The sequence below is a fragment of the Silurus meridionalis genome, chromosome 15, assembly GCF_014805685.1.
Source record: "Silurus meridionalis isolate SWU-2019-XX chromosome 15, ASM1480568v1, whole genome shotgun sequence".
NCBI classification, from domain to species: Eukaryota; Metazoa; Chordata; class Actinopteri; order Siluriformes; family Siluridae; genus Silurus; species Silurus meridionalis.
The window spans coordinates 7,644,522-7,665,233 of NC_060898.1; the positions used below are offsets into that span (position 1 = coordinate 7,644,522).

The 20,712-nt window shown below is 36.6% G+C and overlaps 1 protein-coding gene across 7 annotated transcripts; it reads right to left on the reverse strand.

The window, feature by feature from the left end:
• Positions 1-3,331: 3,331 nt before the first annotated feature.
• Positions 3,332-20,147, reverse strand: c15h18orf25 (chromosome 15 C18orf25 homolog). 7 transcript variants are annotated; one of them, XM_046867202.1, is made up of 5 exons: positions 19,748-20,145; positions 15,753-16,555; positions 8,418-8,495; positions 6,372-6,456; positions 3,332-4,978 (listed from the first exon to the last, which is right to left on the reverse strand). In XM_046867202.1, exons 2-5 carry the CDS (start codon positions 16,483-16,485, stop codon positions 4,813-4,815), a joined length of 1,062 nt encoding a protein of 353 aa, XP_046723158.1. In that variant the 5' UTR covers positions 16,486-16,555; positions 19,748-20,145; the 3' UTR covers positions 3,332-4,812. The 7 variants fall into 7 exon arrangements, with proteins under 7 accessions (XP_046723158.1, XP_046723157.1, XP_046723159.1 ...); XM_046867201.1 differs by having other exon boundaries at positions 19,840-20,143; XM_046867203.1 differs by lacking the exon at positions 19,748-20,145 and adding an exon at positions 19,206-19,359.
• Between the last annotated feature and the right edge of the window lie 565 nt (positions 20,148-20,712).

Below are 20,712 nucleotides of genomic sequence, written 5' to 3' on the forward strand. Positions count from 1 at the left end.
AAATGAATAAATACTAGTTATTTACTAACAAACCTACAGACATGTAATTATGTTATAAACAGCATAAAGTAGTTATTTTTTTTATTTATTAAGATACATTAAACTTTCCCACTTTTTATATTTACTGTGACCATCATCCTATTCCTTATAAAACCACATTAGATCTCAAGTCCAAATCCATCCAAGTAAATAAAATTAATTTAAAGAAAAAAAATCAGCTAAATCAGTTATCTCAAGCATCTTGGTGGACTGTTTTCTTAAAGGCGCATATAAATGTTCTGTAACATTTGTTTTTTCTGACAGCTCTTAAATTAATGTAAATTGTGGTATTTCCCATTATTGTGTTTATTTGAGTATTACTTATATTTTTTCTGTTTTATATCTTAAAAGATACACTGATCAGGCATAGCAATATGACCATCTGCCTAATGCTCTGACCCAGTTGTCTAGCCATCACAATTTAGCAATTGTCAAAATCACTCAAATCCTTACACTTGCCCATTTTTTCGGCTTCCAACACATCAACTTTGGCAAAATGTTTGCTTCCTGCCTAATATACCCCAACTACTAACATGTGCCATGATGAAGAGATAATCCGTGTGATTCACTTCACCGGTCATAACGTTCTGCCTGATAGGTGTAAATGCATTAACACTATAAAATGGCACATTTGTAGTTATGTAGTAACCTAGAAAAGTGTTAAATAAACCAAAAATATTTATATTCTTTAAATAACTATATATAATGAAGCATTTCACATTTGGCATCTTGTCTGCCAGTTTCATAATTTAGTTTTACCAACATGTCAAGTTTCTAAATAGGCCTAGGCCCTCACGGCTTCTCCAAAGTCCTGAATAAAAAAAAAAGTATTAGTATTTTGCAAAAATAAGTACAAAGTTAAAACCTATTCCATTCCCAAAGTTTTAAAGATACATTTTATATAACAGCCAACACACAGTCAGTTAAAATGAATGATGAATGCTATTATAAGATACTTTTATTTTTTTCTGCTTCACGTCAGCTTGAGGCACACATTTGAAATGAATAACTTTACACTCCTCCTGTTCTATCAGTGCAACAGACGCAACCACATTAGCATACAGCTGTAGTGAGTGCATGTAAGGGGTTTTGTCCTGACGACTGAACAGACCAGCTGCCGAGCCCTAACCCCCACCCCACAGGACCTGAAGGTCAAAGGGCATGAACAGCTTTCCCATGATAGTGGCATGCTCTGGAATGTATTTGGTGATGATTTGTTAACATAACAATAATAATAATAACAACAATAATAATGACTTGAGCACAGACGGCCAAACAAAGGTGAGAAAAAAAAAGACACATTACTCTTTAAATAGCTTTATTCATCTAAAAAAGGTTCCCTTTGCTCTAATAGGCATTTTTTGAAAGGACAGAACTTGGGGAAGCAAAAAAAAAAATTAAAAAAAATAAAACAACACATATACTAACATTGCCCAGAATTGAAAATACTGCAAAAAAGGTGACAATGTGAGGAGCAAAGGATATCAATTATTTTATTGGGATGGTGTATAAAGTCTAACTGAACACGCTGTCCTATTGCTGTTGGTCTATTAGACAACAGATGATGACTTGGGTATGCATAATTTTACCTGAACTTAATAACTCGATTGTATTAGCTGAACTTCATTTCCATAAAAAACAATGAGCTGTTCAAAATTTGTAAGGTACGTATAATTCATTAGTTATGACGCATTTATCTGCTGACAAAATTGTTGACATTGAAACATTATTGTTCATTGAGCCTTGTACAAATAATAAAATCAAAAATCTGAAAAGCCAAAAAACATTCATTTTTTCACGATATTCAAGAGTTGCTATGAAAAAGGTTTAAAAGTCAAATGAATCCTCTGCTGCTTTGCTTCTCTCTGCTTAAGCTCACAGATTTGAGTGGCCAGTGCATCTTGAATAGTGTTAAGTAATCTTTATTATACTGGCGGTATTAATAGGTTTTAATATATTCAGGAAGCTAAGGCCCTTCTTTTTTTTATTATTTAACAGGTCTGGTCTTGCTTCCATCAGTCCAGCTCTTACTAACAGTAAGAAATGAAGAACAGGAGGAAAAAGAAGGATGCCAGCTATACAACTTAACAAACAAGAATAAGGTGCAATCAAACTTAGAGAGAGATGAGACCTGGTATCGTAGTAAGCCTTAATAAAGAGGTGAAAAAGGTGTGTTTACTACTTGAATAGAATGAACACCTGCATCCAAACTGGCTCTATGCAAATAAGATTGAACACCCTGTTATATAACTCATTTAAAAGGACAATATAGACAAAGAGAACAAGACTTTTCCCAGCTTGGCATCCTAATAGACACATAAATGAACACTTTACAAGGGTCATACATTATGAAAAGTATAACACAGTATGGGGCACACAGGTTCTCAGCTCTGATCCTGGAGTATTCCTTGTCCTCCACATTTTAGTGTTATCCCTGCTCTAACATGGTCACTTCAACTCAGAAAAGGTTGCTCAGAGGTCGGAGTAGTTGAACCAGGTGTTTTGGAAGCAGGAAAACACAAAACTGGAAGTACTTAGGGATCAGGATCATGAAACTGTTATAAGAGAATAATCAATGGTTAAGTCATGGAGTCATGGAGAAGTCATGGAGAAGTTTTCGTTCTCTTATAACGCAACGATTTGCCAGCTATTAAAATATACATTTATTAAAGATCATACTTTTAACTTTAGAGTTGCAGTTAATATTGTAGAACTTCTGAAAGGTAGGTTAAATTCTTATCATCACTGACACTATAACAGCTTTAAATAGTCATTACCTCAACAGCATCTCTTTCCTCTGTGAGAAACAAACAAAGAATTGCAAACTCCTCTGTCCCAGAGACTCTGCCAAGGTGGAACAGTTACTGACCAATACAAAGCACTGACACCTAAGACTCCTTCAATAAATGTTACATAGATGTTTTCCTTACGGAAAGGTTCAACATATCCATAATATATCTTGGTTAAATAACAAAATATTTGAGGCTTAAAATACATGATCATCCACCATACAAATCCTATTGAAGTAGCTGTCACTATAGACAGGATGAGTGCACTACTATAAACCAGTAAGATGAATTATTGCAGAGTTGTTAAAGAAAATCTATCATTTTTTTTTACAGTTTCTCTTCAATCCGATATGTGAGATTCGCAAAATAAAAAAACTTCGTTCTAGTACATTAGCGTCCACCCCAGCCACATGGAGATATTTTTGTCTTTTCACTTCTCCATCACACCTAATTCTTGTGTAAGGTTCAGGTAATATCGGTTGAATGAGAAGTGTCAAACTAAATGAGAACAACAGATATATTTATTTGCATGCCACTGTGTATCAGCAACAGCATTTGTTTCTGTGGACAAATTCGTGTCACATTTGCAAGTGAGAGAAGAATTTTGCTCTGGTATAACAAATGTCCATGCGATTTTAACAGGAAGCATGTTGTCATCTTTGCTAACGCCTACTTCCCACGTTCTCATACACAGTCTGAGGATCTTTCACTCTGAAGAGAAAGCTAAATGATGTGATTGTGTCAATAACACAAAAAAAAAAAAAAATATCAGTAGCCCAAAAAACATCCACAAATAACCACAGCAAAAATGTATTCGACCTATTTGAGGAAATATGTATTTCCTTCCTAATAACTGTCATTCAAGCATGTCAGAAAAAAACAAACATTTTAAATATTAATTGTAACATCTAATGCTGTATTAAGAGAAAGCATGATATAGCAAAACTAATATACAATTTTATAGATCAATGAGGATATTAAGCACAGTTTGAACTAGTCTCAGATACTAATTTAAAAAATAGTTACTTAAAATTTCTAATTGTCACAAGCCGACACCTCTTTCCCGCTGGCATAAAGGCCATGTTCTCTGCTAAAATATATAAACACGAGTGTGCCTGAACAAATTCTCTAGTGCAGAGAAACTCTCTCTTTCACACACATACACACAGGACAGACACTCAGACAGCAGCATTGAACAGTTTGATAACACTTCTCTGTGTAGCCCCCCTCTCTCTCCCACACACACACACACACACACACACACACACACACACACACACACACACACACACACACACACACAGAAACCTAATGGAGCTATTGCTATTCTCAGAGTAAACCCTGCTATTTTTGCACTATAAAGGAGCTTTGCAGTAAGTCACCACAAAGAGTTGAAGACACCTGAGGATAACAGCAGGCATCCGATGTGTGTGTGTTTGCCAAACTATTGAAAACATTTGGGATTTAACCTGTTAATTTTGTTAGAAATCGGGAACAAGGCAAATTTCAGTGCACATGTAGTACAAATGAAATGTCATACAGTGTATGTCTAACAGTAGCTTTGACCATTTTGTTCAGCTGTGCATTAGGAGAAACTGAACTGAGCAAATCCGATTCTGCTCAATGTAGGGTTTTTTTTAAAGGCAGTAATCGCACCAGACTTTGAGTTGTTAGAAGAAAATGTCTAGCTTGTGTCTGAAGTAAGCTCTCATTCCATTACAGTACTGCAACTTGCCTGAAGTCATACACAGTTTAGATCCTCAGTGCATTTACACACATTAATCTTGATGTGGCCATTCTAGGGCCTTCAAAGACTGATGTATGACAACAAAGAAAATCGTTCAAATTCAGTTCAGATTGTCACACCAAACCATTAAAAATCTCCCCCCCCAACCGAAATGTCATCAAACCAATAAAGGGATAAACATTATAATGTTTAACGACACTCAAGCAACTGCTGTGTTTAAGTGCCTAGTGTGTGGGATCACAGCAAGTATCGGTGCCTGTCTTCATCCAGTGTCAGATCGACCACCTCAGGGGGCGGAGCCCAGTCAGCCTGGGCAGAGACCGCTGTCCATTGGGGTATGGCAGTTTGCTTCCATGCTGACAGAGACTGGATGACGCCACCTCTCGGAAATCTTGACACAGCACTGAAGGGAATATGATAGAGAACACAATTTCAAGTAATTAATGCACGCTTGATTAACCGAAACATATTTGCCATATATAAATATTTTTAAATAGTCATTAATTATAAGCTAGCCACTAGGAAGAGTAAGGCACTGATGTACTTTATGGCCACTAGTTTGTAGACACCTCAGCACCACAACCATACAGTGCATCCAGAAAGAATTCACAGCACTTCACTTTTCCCACACTTTATGTTACAGCCTTATTCCAAAATGGATTTAATTCGTTATTTTCCTCGATACAATCCTGTCTCAGAGATCTACAGACAATTTCTTGGACTTCATGGCTTGGTTAGTGCTCTGACATGCACTGTTAACTGTGGGACCTTATATAGACAGGTGTGTGCCTTTCCAAATCATGTACAATTAACTGAATTTATCACAGGTGGACGCCAATCAAGTTGTAGAAACATCTCAAGGATGATCAGTAAAAACATGATTCACCTGAGCTTCAATTTGAGCGTTATGCCAAAGGCTGTGAATACTTATGTACATGAGTTTTTTTTTTTTAGTAAATTTGCGAACATTTTAAACAAACTTCTTTTGCATTGCTATTATGGGGTATTGCTTGTAGAATTTTTAGGTAAATAATACATTTACAAAACAAAACAACATCTGGAAAAAAGTGACGCTCTTTGAATACTTTCCGGAGGCACTGTATGTGCTTTCTGAACAATATTTTCCAGATTGAAACCCAATTTTGCTCTTATAATAACCTCAATATTGGAAAGACTCCAAGTCTTTCCAATAGATCTTAGAGTGTTGCTGTGGTGATTTGTGCTCATTCAACCACAAGAAGGGCACTGAAGCCACATCAGGAGGCCTGAAATGTAATAGACAGACAAATTAATCTTTAAGGTGTTGAATGGTGTCAAAGTCAGAGCTTTGTGCAGGTCACTCGAATTCTTGCAAGTTTGGCGAATCATGTCTTCATGAATCTCGCTTTGTGCACAAGGACATTGTAGGGTTGGAACATGTTTGGGCCTCTTAGCTCAAGATAAAGAAACGGTACAACATGAAAAGATATTAAAGATTATTGTGTGCTTTCGATTTACAACAATTTGACCAAAAAAAAAAAAAAAAGAACATCATTTGTCTGTGTGATGGTAAGATGTCCATTAATGTTTTGGCTATAAAGTATATAAAAATAAGTTGTAGGTAACCTGTAGCCAATAGTTATATATAAATAAAAAAAGCAATCTAACAACAATGATGATTTGAAATGTAAAACTAGCTTAACAGTTGATGAAAATAAGCAAAAATTAGGTTCAATTAAAATAAAACAAATCATTTAAAAAAAGACAATCATCAAAATGAAACAATAAAAGTGTTAATGCTTAGGGGCGTTTCAAACCTGGTATTTTCCTGGACGCCGACAATCTCCACTTCGCTGTCAGACAACGGCAGACTCACCTGGCAAGATGCCACATCCACTGGTCCTACAGCAACACAACCAGGACAAACATTTACAAACACTTATTACACTACACAGGCTTCAGTAATATTTGGTGGACAAATAAAGAACATGACAAACTACAACAGAAAGTCACACTTCTAAAATAAGCTCATTGGCAGTTATCATTCTAGCTTAGTGTTAGTGTAATGCAATTCAAATTTAATAACGAGTAGGACATAAAATTCCTTCAAACATAAAAGCTGAGTCATTTTTAATATTCTAAAAGACAACTAAAATAGCATTAAAACTATCTGATCAATGTCCAAATAGTTTGTTAAATAATATTAAAGCGTGCTGTGTTAGTATACCTCTCAAATATAAAGATGTTCCATAAGAGCCTGTTCATTCATAATCGTTTTATCGGACAATTGATTTTATTCTTATACTGCAGCTGTTTCCTGACATCCTTACTAATATGGGCTTCAGAGAACAGTTACAGTATTAGTAAATACATTTTCTTTCGATAGGTAAATCTAATAGTCACAGCTTAGTGGGTTTTTTTTATGTTTGACTAATATGTGCTAGTCACTTCTGATAAAAGATGCATGTTCAAGCTTGGATGGGTAGGCAAAGTTGTGCATACAAGTAAAAGTTATGCACAACTTTGTTTGATTTGTATTCAGCTATAAGGGTGTTAGTAAAATCTGATGTAGGCTGAGGAAGCCTGGCGTGCAGTCAGTGTTCCAATTTATCCCAAATGGTGTTAACGGGTTGAGAACAGCGCTCAATAACAGGTCATTTAAGATCTTCCACTCCAAATCATGCAAACCATATCTTCATAAAGCTTGTTTTGTGCACAGGTGCATAGGCATGCTTAAATAGGTTTGAGTCTCCTAGTTTAAATGAGGGCGAATTTAATGTTACTGCATCAAAAGACAACCTATACAATTTTGTGCATCGCTATAGTAACGGTTTAGGGAAAAAACACTGGAAAAATTAGGTGTCTCAGTAATTTGTCCTTATATTGCAGTTATAACTAAGTTGACTGTTTTGACTATATTTCACAACTCCAAAGTGGATATAAATAGGATCCCATTACTCAAATTAAGCGTAGGACATCAGCATATGACAGGATCCTTCTCTTTCCAAGCCATTTATACACCAAAACAATAACATCAGATTTCTTTTCACATTATAAGAATGACAATGCTAAGAACACTCAGAGGTCCTGATATTTGCAAGTATTATATTTTCACTTTCTAACTTTTTAGAGTGCTGTGGTAGAATTCATTTATAGCATTGTTTCTCAATCCTGTCTCTGGGTGACCACTGTGATCCCAACTCACTTGATTCAAGGCACCAGTTAATTAAAAAGCCTGAAGCCTAAAAAAGGAAAACACATTGGCAATGGTAGTACAGTTACAGAATATCCGCTATATACAAGACTTGGACAAATGTCCAAGTTACTTGCAGTTTATTCCAAAAAGGTCCATGCCTTTTGCTGATCTTGAGCTGGAATTTGAGTGTGGCCTACACTTGTCCAAAACAAGCAGAGGGTCTATTGGACCAATTAGCAAAAGCAGGTAAAAGAGGCGAGAGTACATCTTTGTTCTGTAATTTCAGTGTACCATACAGAGCTCATCCGGCTTTACAGTCACTCAAGGATGAATTTGAGTAAATAAACGCAATACAAGAAAAATTCACATTTACAGGTATCTTCAATCTTAATCCAGGCCCAATGTGGCTGCACATTTACAGTAATAATGACGTGTGACTTGTTTGACTAGAATGAAAATCCGCAGCCAACAAGACTGGTGAACCCCCTAGTTGTGCTCCTGCTCCTAAATTTCTATTCGATTAATCCTTCTATTGTTTCTTATTTTTTTCAAGATACCTTTATTAAAAGGTAACCCTTTGTCATTCCTTTCTTCTTTTTTCTGAGCATAGCAAGTGCATTAAAATAAGATTTATCCACGTTTAATTTATCTAGCCCTATTCACCGACCTGAGAGTGTGTGCAACTGCTGCTCCAGTTCAGAATGAGTGTCTGACACGTCATAGTGGCCGATGATCTCTGGCCCCACTGCACAACACACATGCACACAATTTTATTTTTTCACTAGCATAATTTTCTACTACAAAATAATGACTTTTATTTCTAGGTATAAAATAATATTTGTAAAATAAATTATCTGTGTTTTAGGATTTTTAAAACAATTTCAATGCCACTGTAACTTCTTATTCAGTCAAACTTAGCCTTCAGTCACATAGCATTATACTATATGGGCATTTTTCTTGTATTTTTGAGCAAGTGTATAATAACAGATTTGTATGACAAATACTACAATAATATATATATATATATATATATATATATATATATATATATATATATATATATATATAAAGAAAACATTGAAGCTCTGGACAAAGGTGGATGAAGTTTCTACTAAGAAAATTTACTACACACCAATGAATGTGATTTTCCTGGATAAAGTAAAAAAAATTTAATCAGCATTTATATTCAAAATCGGGAGCAAAATCAAGTGACATTTTCCTTGCAAAATATGTGCTAGATTGGTTTTCCTTTTCTGTTCTTATGTTCTTACACTTTAGACCCCAACAGAACAATTCAAATCCAGGAACTGACCCTATCTAGTAAATTGAAGTAGCAACTATGCAGTTTACCCCTTATGAAACTAAATATGTGATCATTCACCGCTCATCAAAATGTTCCTACCAGTGAAACAGCCATTCAGTATATGTTAATTGGCTTTCATGCAATACTGTATAAAAACTGTCAAAGGTGAAATTCCCAGCAGATGAGGAGCTTCTGAGATATTTCCCCCACATTCTGATATTTAAATCTTAACTGAAGCTCTTTAGCTGTAACTGCAACATTTATTTTTGCATTGCACTGTTACCACATGACTGATTAGTTGGATAACAAGCAGGTGTACTGGTATTCCTATTAATGTGATTGCCTTGCGTTTTCATTAAATACAGATCATAAATGATGGACAGGTATTATTGACAGCATTCTTTTTAATTTTGAACCAGGAACATTACCGACAGATTATTATACTAGGAAAATGACAATCCAAAAAAAAAAAAAAAAAAAAGAAGAAATGGTTATTTAGTTCCGTCAGATCTCTTTTGCAGTTCACTAGCTCATTAACATCTTAACATTTTTATTGAAGAAGTGTGTCCTTACTTAGCACAAATGTATTATTCGTAAACCTTTAAGCCCTTCTGCAGTGTGGATGTTTGTGAAATAAACGTTTTCTCTTTAAGGCCCTTCTGTGGTTAAGATTTGTTTTTGGTGTGTAATTTAAAAGAAAAAAAGCTTAAAAAAAAACCCAAAACAACAAAAAAAAAGATTAACACAGAAACTGATAGTGATATTGTATTAAACGACTAAACAGTTATAAATGTGTGTCTGTGTATGTATTATATAGTGTATCTGGCTGCAATATCTGCAAGCTTCAGTAGTGGCCACTGACAGAAAACATTTCAGCATGAGGTTAGCTTAAACTTAACAGTATTTGTGTATGGAGTAATTCTAGCTAAGTTATATTAGTAGTATAACATCACAGTGCAGCTGTTCATGCATTATTGCTCTGTACTATTTGCTTTGTCCACTACATGCATGTGACGTAATAAACAGAAATCAAAACACATCACAACTGAGGCAGTTCTTCGATTTCGTCTCCAAGTGACACAGTGACATAAAGCAAGTCTGTGCATTGTGTGTAGAGCTGTCATCCATCTGTTCTGGTATGGAATACCAACCACAGAAGCTTCTCAAAACACACACATACTAAGGAAAGATTGTGTGTACAGGAACACACCTCAAAATGTTCCTCAACCATCTTTAAGACTTTTCTAAAAGACTCATTTCTCCTGAGTGCATTTTGGATATTGAAGAAACAGCAGCTCCTCTTCGGTGCTGAGTCACACGAGGTGTCCAAGTTTGATTCTTTAACATTCAGTAGCTACAATGCTGCACTGAAAAAGCCAAGACTAATCAGATGTTGTAATCTGCCAACAGGCATATCAAAGTGCACATGCTAATTTGACTAAGATGGACTAAAACAATGAATGGACGAAGAAAACTGAGGTTTCTATGGCCTCAATTTGTGGAAAAGCTTGGGGATGCCAGTCTAACTTTGCTTGAAAGAAGATTTGCAAAGATTTGCTTTTCAATACACCCAATTTAAAACTGTAGAATATAATTTCTAGAACAAAAAAAAAATCAGTAGCCTAAATAATAATTTAAAAAAAAACCTAAAATTTAGCTAAATTAAGCCAGGAAAAATTGGAGGTTGTTGGAGTGGTCTAACATTTATTCAGCTGCAGTCATCTGGCAAGCACATGAGCATGACAAACTAAATTGGCCTTAAATAGAGTTCATTGGCATCAAAAAGGAAGATATGAAAATGTTATGCTCTAATTGTTTTACCTTGAGCATATCTTAAAAGCTGTATTTCAGAATTTAAGATACCAAATTCCTTCACCCTAAGGTGTGTAATAAAAGCCATTATTGTGAAGGGGGAATATAAATGTTAATGCTAGGGTTTGTCGTAAATGATGAAGGTAGAGACTTTAAACCAAGTTTTGAAATTTTCCCGAAATATTACACAAAACATATATAATAAAATATCTGCCAGAAAGATCAGTTATGACCAAAATGCCAGATTGAACATTAAGAACAAATTTTTGAGTGTCTTGAGTTTTATACAGTTTGACCTCCACACATTCATCCAGGTGTGTTTTTTGCCATGCAGTCACAGCTACCTTGGTAGTTAACCTGAGATCTGGTACAGTTTTAATATTACTAATGAATATTTTATTAATGGAGTTTGTTTATGAAAGTTGTATCAGCTCTATGACGATTGACTACTCGCATGTAGTTCTGACTGACTGGTAGACTAATGGAACCACTGCCAATTCCTACAACATCCATATGAATAAACTGCATTTTGACTCAATGTGGAATTGTTTGAAATAAACGTATTTGCTAAAAACATGAATGTAAAATTGAGAAAGGGGGAAACAAAAGGAGAAAGAAGATGGGAAAAAGAAAAGAAAGTTAGTAATGGGGAAAATAAGAGTGCACAAGACGAAAAAAAAAAAAAAATTATAAAACAGAGAGAGAGAGAGAGAGAGAGAGAGATGGCCTTGTGTACTGTATCCAGCATCATTGGCCAGAATGTTTATTTAGCAAATTTTCTCAGTAGCTCAACACATCGGCCCGTTACACATTTAGCAGATTCGGATCCAGGACACAGCTGTGAGCAGAGTTTAGCGTTGGGGGGGAGGCATCATTGTTCAGACGGATGATCCGATAGGCCGCTGATGTTCCTTCTGAGCTGATGTGACTCCGCCCTTCTGGAGTCCCACCGTACGACTGATCATCGTCTTCACCAGAATGGAGACGGCTAATTCGCTCCATCCACGCACGGAACCTTTCCTCTGTACGCCTCTGGGCGGCAGCCACACGTGTCAGCGCTTCCTCCAGGACTCCGCCCATGCTGTTTCCACGGCGGCCAGCTTAAAGACAGACAGCAAGCGCCGAGAACACACACATACACAAACGTCAGGCACACACTAGGGAAAAAAAAAAGCTGGACTTCACGGCGGCCATGCTGACAAGCTTAATGGGAGTCATGCAGCTTTCACGGTGCATTCTGGGTAGTGCGTTATGTTGCATGAAAGTCTGACAATAAGAACAGTTCCGCATTCAGAAATATACCCACATAAGTAATGGATAAATAGAATTCCAAATACAATTCATTTTACTTAAATGGACAAAACATTCTTAATGTGTATGTGTATGTATGTACACACATACACACAGCAGGAAACCATTGGCTTCTTTATTATACTTTAACTGTACCACGAGGGGTAAAAAGGTACAAAAAAGTACCAGCATATTGTGGAACTAACAATAAATTTGTATAATGCAGAGGAAAAAAAAAAAAACCAGTGCAACAAGATGCACTGATCAGTTGACAAGATGCACAGCGCCATCTATTGGCAGATGTCTGGACGTTCTGAGAATAAAAGGAAGAGAGATATGCCAGCTACTTGACTTAAAAAAGATACATAAGTTTTATATGTAGGCATGGGTTTTAAATGTATTCTGTAATTTCAGTGAGGGGAATAAAACGACCACCAATTGTGTTGGTGTAGCGGCATTGAACAGTCTGGAGTGTGCATTTTGTTAATGTTGCTTAATTAACCGAGCTCGCTGTAAGCTGTAGCTCTAGCTCATAAGCAGCTATGTTTCAACAAAGAAACTCTTAACAGCTGAATGCCTTGAAACAGTGGATTCTCTGCACACGGGGATTTCTAAATCAGCTAACACAAATTAAAATGAAATTTAATTTCATCATCTGCGAAAAATAGACAGGCCTCTGCGCTAATAAAGTTTACACATTTCTTATATTCTGCAAAAATGCAAAAACTTTACTAAGCCCAAGTTGCAGTGCATCAAGTAAATGCTACCTGGTTGAGCAGAGAATAACAAGGAATTAAGTCAATATGCAAACACCACAACACATTGGATGGCAAAGAAAGGAGCCGCCATCAAAACATAAAAAAAAAAAAGTCGTGTGATAAATCTAAAACTGTGACAAATTCTTGAATGTATTACTAATATACTAGGCAAACTGCTTATATAAATAAATAGCCTGATTAGGCAAAAATACATTAAATTAAAAATTTATTCAAATACTACACATACAATCTGGCAAAAACTACTATAAAGACAGATGGATAGATTAAAAATAAATAAATAAATAAAAGGGAGACAGATAGAAAGAAAGAAAGAGGAACAGCTAGATATATAGATAGAGCAAATGTTAGAATTTGGTGCATGGCACAAAAAGTATTTAGTACAAACAGCTTTTAACTACAATAAAAAAAGAAATTAATAAAAGACATTATCTGATCAAAGCGTCAGGGCTTTACTAGGCAATTTTTCCAACTGTCTGACAAAGCAGGCTATATAATCAATATCTACATTTATCTATATATTTATAAATAAATATCCACATACACAGAGAAATATAGTGAGTTACGCAGAGTAATGCTTATTGTTTACAAGCGAGTTTCCCAGGCTTTTTTATACTTGCTTTCACTTCCACCCTGACTGCTTTTAGTTTTGACATTTGCATTTCCAGTGACCTCAAACAGAGACTGTGGAAAGTTTTGTTTACTTGGGTTTTAGGGATAAAGCTTTGGATGCAATCATTTACATTTACCAAGCATGAATGACAATGATTAGCAATGGAACACACCTGTCTGTGTGCGTTTTGAGAATTAAGTCGTTTGCATCGGTGTGCAAGAATGCAAAAGAAACCAACCAAGCAAAATTATAATTTTTTTATAATGCGTAGTTCTATGTGTAGGTGTATGTATCACTGATCTTGTGTATTTCAGGCTTATTCACACTGAACCTGAACAGGATTTTTAGATGAACACATTCATGTTTATGAACAGCTACAGCAACTATTATTTCAGAACTCTTATTCTGTAATAAAAGAATATTTTATTAATATTGCTGTATCTTGCCTAGAGCTTGAGAATACTTTTGTTGTTGTTTATTTGGCACTATAGTGACATTGCATTGCACTCAGTGTGAATATGCCTGTAAAGTGTCAAATGAAGCCAGCGTGGAGTTATTTAGTCAACATGCACCAAGAGACACTACATGTGGGTGTGTGGGCATGGTATCATCTTACTGAACACCAAATGTCACCACAAAGACAAGTATATCAGAGTTTTAACAATCCACAAAGAAACAACAACTTTCATTTAGAGCTTGGTTTAGATGTAGGTGTAGCAAAGCTTTATTTACTTAATAAATAGTCTATTCATATTATCGTCAGTAAAAGATCATCCATTAAATTTCAAATGCAAGTCAGGCAATTGCGATTTGATTTGACGCATCTGCATGTACAAAGCATGTGTGTGTGAGGCATTTACAGTGTTTAAAAACGTCACTGGACACCTGACAATAAGATTCACATCTGCTACTTCACAACTTTTGGATAGATGTTCCACTATATATTAGTGTGTGGTTGTTGAAATTTGTGCTCATTTAACCAATTAGGGTCAGAACTCTATACCAGACCACTCAAGATCCAGCACGGCAAACATATAAACCATATCTTTGTGGAACTTGTGGGTCTCAGTTCAAGTGAAGGGAAAACTCTAACATGTCCCTACAACAACACTTTTGTCCATAAAGTGCAGTTTTCTGTCGTCATTTTTGAAAATGGGGTTGTTTCAAGAAAACATCACAGTGTAGCATACTAACTATTATGTACCTTACCCCTAATAACATTGCCAGAATAAATAATAATGCTATTGTACATTAATATTAAAATGACAGTTATTCTTTTGTATATTAAAGACTACATTCAAATGTGGTCTTATTAATATAATAGTGAGCTTATATTATTATTATTATTAATAAAGTGGTCTTTTAGTAAAACCACAGGGAAACACTGGGTCCTTTGGTTAATCACATTTCAGCCAGACGGAGAAAATCCATTGTAAAAGTGGTGGAGGCAACCAAAGTAGATGCAATTACTGGCAATAATATGATTAGCTGAATGGGACTGGAATAATGTAATTATTATTTTTTTTTTTTAAGGAAAACATGAAAATGGTCCAACATCTTCAGCAAACTGACTCACCAAACACAAGTATTTCTATTTTAACTGTAGTACCACCACTCCACTTCACTAGAAACAGTCAAAAACAATTGCAACCTAACAAAAATGGATGTGTATTTATTTCCTGTAGAATCACAGTCAAACTGAAATTCTGTAGCCCACAGATCAACTTAGGAAAAAATAAATAAATGGCTCTTTCTAAACTTGAACCTGCTCAGCTTCTGTAGTTCCTCTGCTGGCCAATCACACACATTTATGTGGATAATTACTTTTCTGTGCTATAGCAACATTAGCATTTTAACAGTTGGAACAGTTCAGGTCCATTATGCAACAGTAGCATTGTTTGCAACACATCCTTAAAAGGAGAAACTAGGGAACACAGGATACTAAAATGTATTTTATTTACACTACAACTTTTTGTTTTTGCTCTCTTGAATGATTTTTCTACAGCCAAAAACAAAAAGTCATGTTGAATTTCTACATTCTATATATCTATGCTTTTTGAACTTTTTGACATGTGCAAGGTTTGTGTACAAGAATTATGTTTGTGACCTGTATTTGTATGAATTACGATTACCAATTACGCTTTCAGAAAACTAAATGCTAAAATCCCCCAATTCATCTCGCCGTGTCTGTGTGTGTTCCCACAATACCTGGAGGATGCAAACCGATTGTCCTGCCCTCGTTGTCAGACGATGCTGTTGATGATGACGACGAAGAATGTGCGGTGGCATCGCTGTCGCTTGTACTGCTGTCCTCCAGTGGGCGAGACTTACGCTTGGCAACTGCTTCCCGTTTTTGCCTTAGCAGACGCATTCGCTCTTTGTGTCTCTGGCTGCGCTTGCCCCGCTCTCGGATCCTTCCACCGTTCGCCTGCCTCTCCTGACAGCGGTTCTTCTTGGCAGCCATGGCAACGCCAGCAGATGCATCGCTCTCGGACCGTGAGCGGCGAGAAGACTTTCTAGGGGCGGATTCAGAATGAGAGGAAGGGTGAGGCTTAGCATGTGCCGATTGCACATCCTCTTCTTCGGCTGAGGAAAGTGTGTCTGAATCGCCGAGGTGACCAGAAGATGAAGGCGATCGCAGGTTGGCAGAGGAGTCACTGTCTTCTTGTGGGCACATCTGAATGACAGATGCAGCAAGGCCTTTTTCTGCTGGCAGGGCCTCAGGGGAGGAATCTCGGCGAAGCTCCTTTAGCAAGCAGGGCATGGACATTAAGCCAGGGGGCAATGGCCTTGAGGGGCTCTGCATGCTGACTGACTCCTCACATGTCAGAGAACTGGAGGACAGAGCTTCAGGTTTCAGGGACAAATCCTGATTATCCATTGTAGCCCCAGAATCTGTGGGGCATTCTGAGAGTTCAACAGCCTTTTGGCCTTCAGCCATCTTTAGAGGACAGGCCAGATGGGTGGGGTCTCCAAATTAGCGGCTGCTCTGTGTTGTGCGTGTTACAGACCTAGAAATAAATATATTACCACAGATTAGAAATGGGAAGTTGACAATATATGAGAATTGGACAACTGTTGGCCAAAATACATGATTGGCAAATTTCACTACATGGAATGAAAGTCAAATTGAAAATAAATTGAGACATCTGGCAATTTCTCAAAGTCTACTTCATGCAAAGGAGAAGTAAAGAACAAAGCTAGATGAATTGGTGGAGACTGAAAACCCAACCACGAAGGTGAACCACTATACTTCACGGTCTTAGCCCAAAAACTAAAGGAATTAAGACATTTGTTTATGACATTTGTAATAATTTACCAACCATTCTTGCCTACTGAGGATGTGAGATCATGTCTTCTCTCAACCCGCAGAACGCACTTTTCCAGTCAGAAATACATTTAAGCACACAGTTTACTATACAGACCACCAGTTAAAAACATTACCTCACTGAGATTTACAGATGATAAATGGAATCCTGACGAGTCCAACATCCATGTTGAGCTTAACAACTCACTAGTCATCTGCTTACCAATATATCCTAAATCACTAGTTTTAAATGCAGGACTATCACACCACACTCATATGACTACATTATACCAACATTGGATCACTCGCGTAAGTTGCTTGTTATATAGTTTGAAATCTGTGTACAATATGTAAAATATAAAAGAATGCCGTACACAGAAATATGTTCAGAAACTTCAACTGTAACGGAGAACGAAATCTAAAGACATAGAAAGTTTCCTATCAGACACCAGAACAGGAGAGAATGACTAGAGGTTTACACAGTGATTCAGTCTTCCAGAAATTAAGCGCAAATAAATGGTGTCCCTTTACAATAACATGTTAGCTACTGTTTCTCAGAACTCTGCCAAGTCAGGTTACATTACTGACAGACAGGCTTTTTGTCCTAAACCGTTTTTACATTTGCTTGAATTTCTTTGGGATGCATGGTGGTTTACTAGGTATGCAGCACTACTGTCTCAAAGCTCCAGTTTGGTATATTCTCTGTGTCCATGTAAATTCTCTCAGAATTCACCAGTTCCCACCTTATGTTATGCATCTTAATGTTATGGAAAAACATTAAAGAACTTAAAACAAGCATTATTTACGTGTTGTATGCACGTTATTCCAGCAGAATTTACAATCAGAACAGTTAATTTTCCAATCTTAAATTGGTTCAATGTTCAGTATGAGGACCTTCATCAAAATTATAATGAAGTTTCTCAAAAAAGCCACAGGGAAGATCTTGCTGGACACAGTAGAGTGCAAAATTTTCCATCTCCAATAGAATAGTACCAAAAGAATCAAACAGACAGAATTAAACTTTTTGCCTTGACTATCTTGGTGTGCATATAAAGAAGCCAGTGCATTACAGACTATGCAAAAATGATACACAAAGAGAAGTACACATCGCAACTGACAGGATGCAAAGCCAAAGACAGAACAGACAAAAACTGAAGTGCCAAAATGCCACCTAAATTCTAATTTGATTAAAGTACCACCAACTTAACTCATGCAGGATTGGTTTCCGTCCTCCGTTTATCACAGTAGTTATGTGCCAAAACAGATTGCGAAAAAGATTTTCCCAAAAAACGTTTTTTTTTTTTTTAAGCCATAAATCCGCCCACACTCTTTAAACACACACCGAAACCATTTCCAAGTTCGGAGAATTCACATTTATAGTTAGTACTGTAGTACAGTACTGTAGCGTAGCCTATGCATCGTTTCTCTGCTCGCTTATTGGTTGAAGTGTCCTATGACATCAAAAAAGGTTCTGAGTAAAAAGATACACATCACTGCAATCTTTATTGGCTAAACCTGGTATGTACAACATTTTTGCCATCAGAGGATACTACAACCAACCAATAAAAGGAAACCTTCGATTTCTTGTAATGCTACCAATTTCTTAAGATTTTCAGCATCTGCACACTGTGTAAACTTGTACCGCCATAAACAAAACGACGTGCTCTTTGTCTCCGGGAAAATATATGAGACATTGTACAGTATTTTAGGTATACCTTTACTTCATTTAATAATTAATAATAAGAATTAATTAATAATATTTGTATTTATAAATGACCTTACTTCAAACTCTACAAAAACAATTTAATATAAGTGTAGATTTTAAATCAGGACAATTCCTGAAACAAAATAGTTATAAATAGCGATAAAACGATAAAGTGAGACCGAGAGATTTGAACCGCGGTAAATCGAGGGACGAACTGCACACCAGCACTGGCTGATCACCCTTGGAGTTCACCGAATCCAAAACTAAATCAAACGCTAACCAAATTGCAACGACGTGATTGTGAAGATCTGTGGGACCTGAAAACAGCTAGATCTTGTATAAACTGTTCATATCACACATTCAATTTGCTGTGATGCTCTTGCATCGAATTGCATAGAAATAAAAGCTTCATTGAAAAAAAAAAAATTTAATAAAACAAAACAAAACAAAAAAAACAATGATTGTGATGTGCTCCAATGCAAATTATTTTTCCCCAATGCAAACTTTTGCACTCTGCCATGTAAGACATACAAATGATTTCCTACCCTATGTAGCGAAATTCTCCACACTACTAGAAACAGCAATCACTGCCTGACATAAATAAAAAGCACAACATGTACCTGTGGAACTGTTACTTCATACCACTTACATTGATGGTGCAAATGGAATAAATGACATTGTATATCCTTATACGCGTTATAAAGGAGAGAACCAATAGTTAGCACCCTGTCCATCGGTGCGCTAAGCAGGATGTAGGGGACCGTGTCTCTTTCCCTTGTAATTCCAAACCCGGCGACTTGCCCACGCGTATCTATGCATCATGTATGAACAAACACGCGGGCCAGCGGGCGGGCGGGCAAGCTGCGCATGCGCACCACACACTGACCGAATTATTACGCTGTTTCTTAACCCACTAACCGTCTAACAGTTTTTTTCCCGAATGCATCAATTACACAGGCATTGGTGTCCAATAAATCTACAATAAAACCCAAATAAAAAATCTATTCCTAATTTAGACCCGCCATTATTTGCATCCACTGAGTGTAACTAGTATTTTTTAAACCATATTAATTAATTACAAATAAACAAGATGTTGAAGTAACAGGTAGTCGAAAAGTCTTGCTGGTTTCAAACCGCATGGTTTTTCAAGAAAATGAAAAACGGAACACACACACTCATGGACACACTCACGCGGATATATAAAACTGTAGCAGTGCTAGTGAGGCAGCGATTCTGCGGCTGCTAGTTCGTCTTGCTAGCTGCTCAGATTAAATGTCGCGCACCTGTATTTAGACTTCACCTCGGGTGGATATTCTTCTCAACATCGTATTGTCCTTTTCCCCCAAACAGAACTTGCGTTAAAACTTCAGCGCACATATGCGTTATAAAAAATACCCAAAGTTCAAACTACGTGTTTGCGGCCCCCGCTAGTCCGCGTCCCAGCCCCTTTAGCACAGTTGGCTACTTCACAAAAGGCTGAATCCAAACTGACTTCATTCTTCCTACATAAATGCACTACATAGGGGATGAAATAACGGCCTTCTGCGCGCTGTGTAATGCACTATTTGTCCACTAAGAAGCCGTTTGGAACTCGGCCAACGCCTGTGTTACTCGTTTAATGAATGAAGAAGACTCTTCCGGCTGCTCCGTAGATCATATACAGCGCACAGCGCCGCTCTGCGGTATGGAGCAAGATTTTGTTTTTTATTTGCGAAGTTGGACATTTTACATTATTTATTTATTTTTTTACTTTTTACTCAACTACATTTTGTGAAATCAATCGTTCCTTTTTATTTATGAGTGGATGAAAACTGAACTGGTCTTTTACTTTTAGTGGAGTAACATATCTCTTCTTTAACTCAAGAACATGGTTTGTCCACCACTGGTCAGAGATCACAAACCACATCTGCAGTAAACTGTACACGCTTTAATGTATTCATGTGGACTTAATAGCTGTTTTTTTTTTTTATTTCTTTTTTTTATTCCACAATGGCTGACAGAGAAAAACAAAAAGGAATTGGTGGCAAATACACCTTAAAATAACATTTACAAAAGACTTTTCAAGAAAAGCTGGACATTGTAAGTCAAAACAGTTGTTAGCTTGTGTCCTGAACCATTTATACTTTTGCGCTTTCTTTCCCCTAAAATTTTGCACA

Coding starts and splice junctions, on each gene's coding strand:
- c15h18orf25 (XM_046867202.1), bottom strand. CDS start 16,485: ATGGCTGAAGGCCAAAAGGCTGTTGAACTCTCAGAATGCCCCACAGAT. Junction 6,457..8,417: donor GCAGTTGCACACACTCTCAG/GTCGGTGAATAG, acceptor GTGTTGCTGTAG/GACCAGTGGATGTGGCATCT. Junction 4,979..6,371: donor GGCGTCCAGGAAAATACCAG/GTTTGAAACGCC, acceptor TATTCCCTTCAG/TGCTGTGTCAAGATTTCCGA.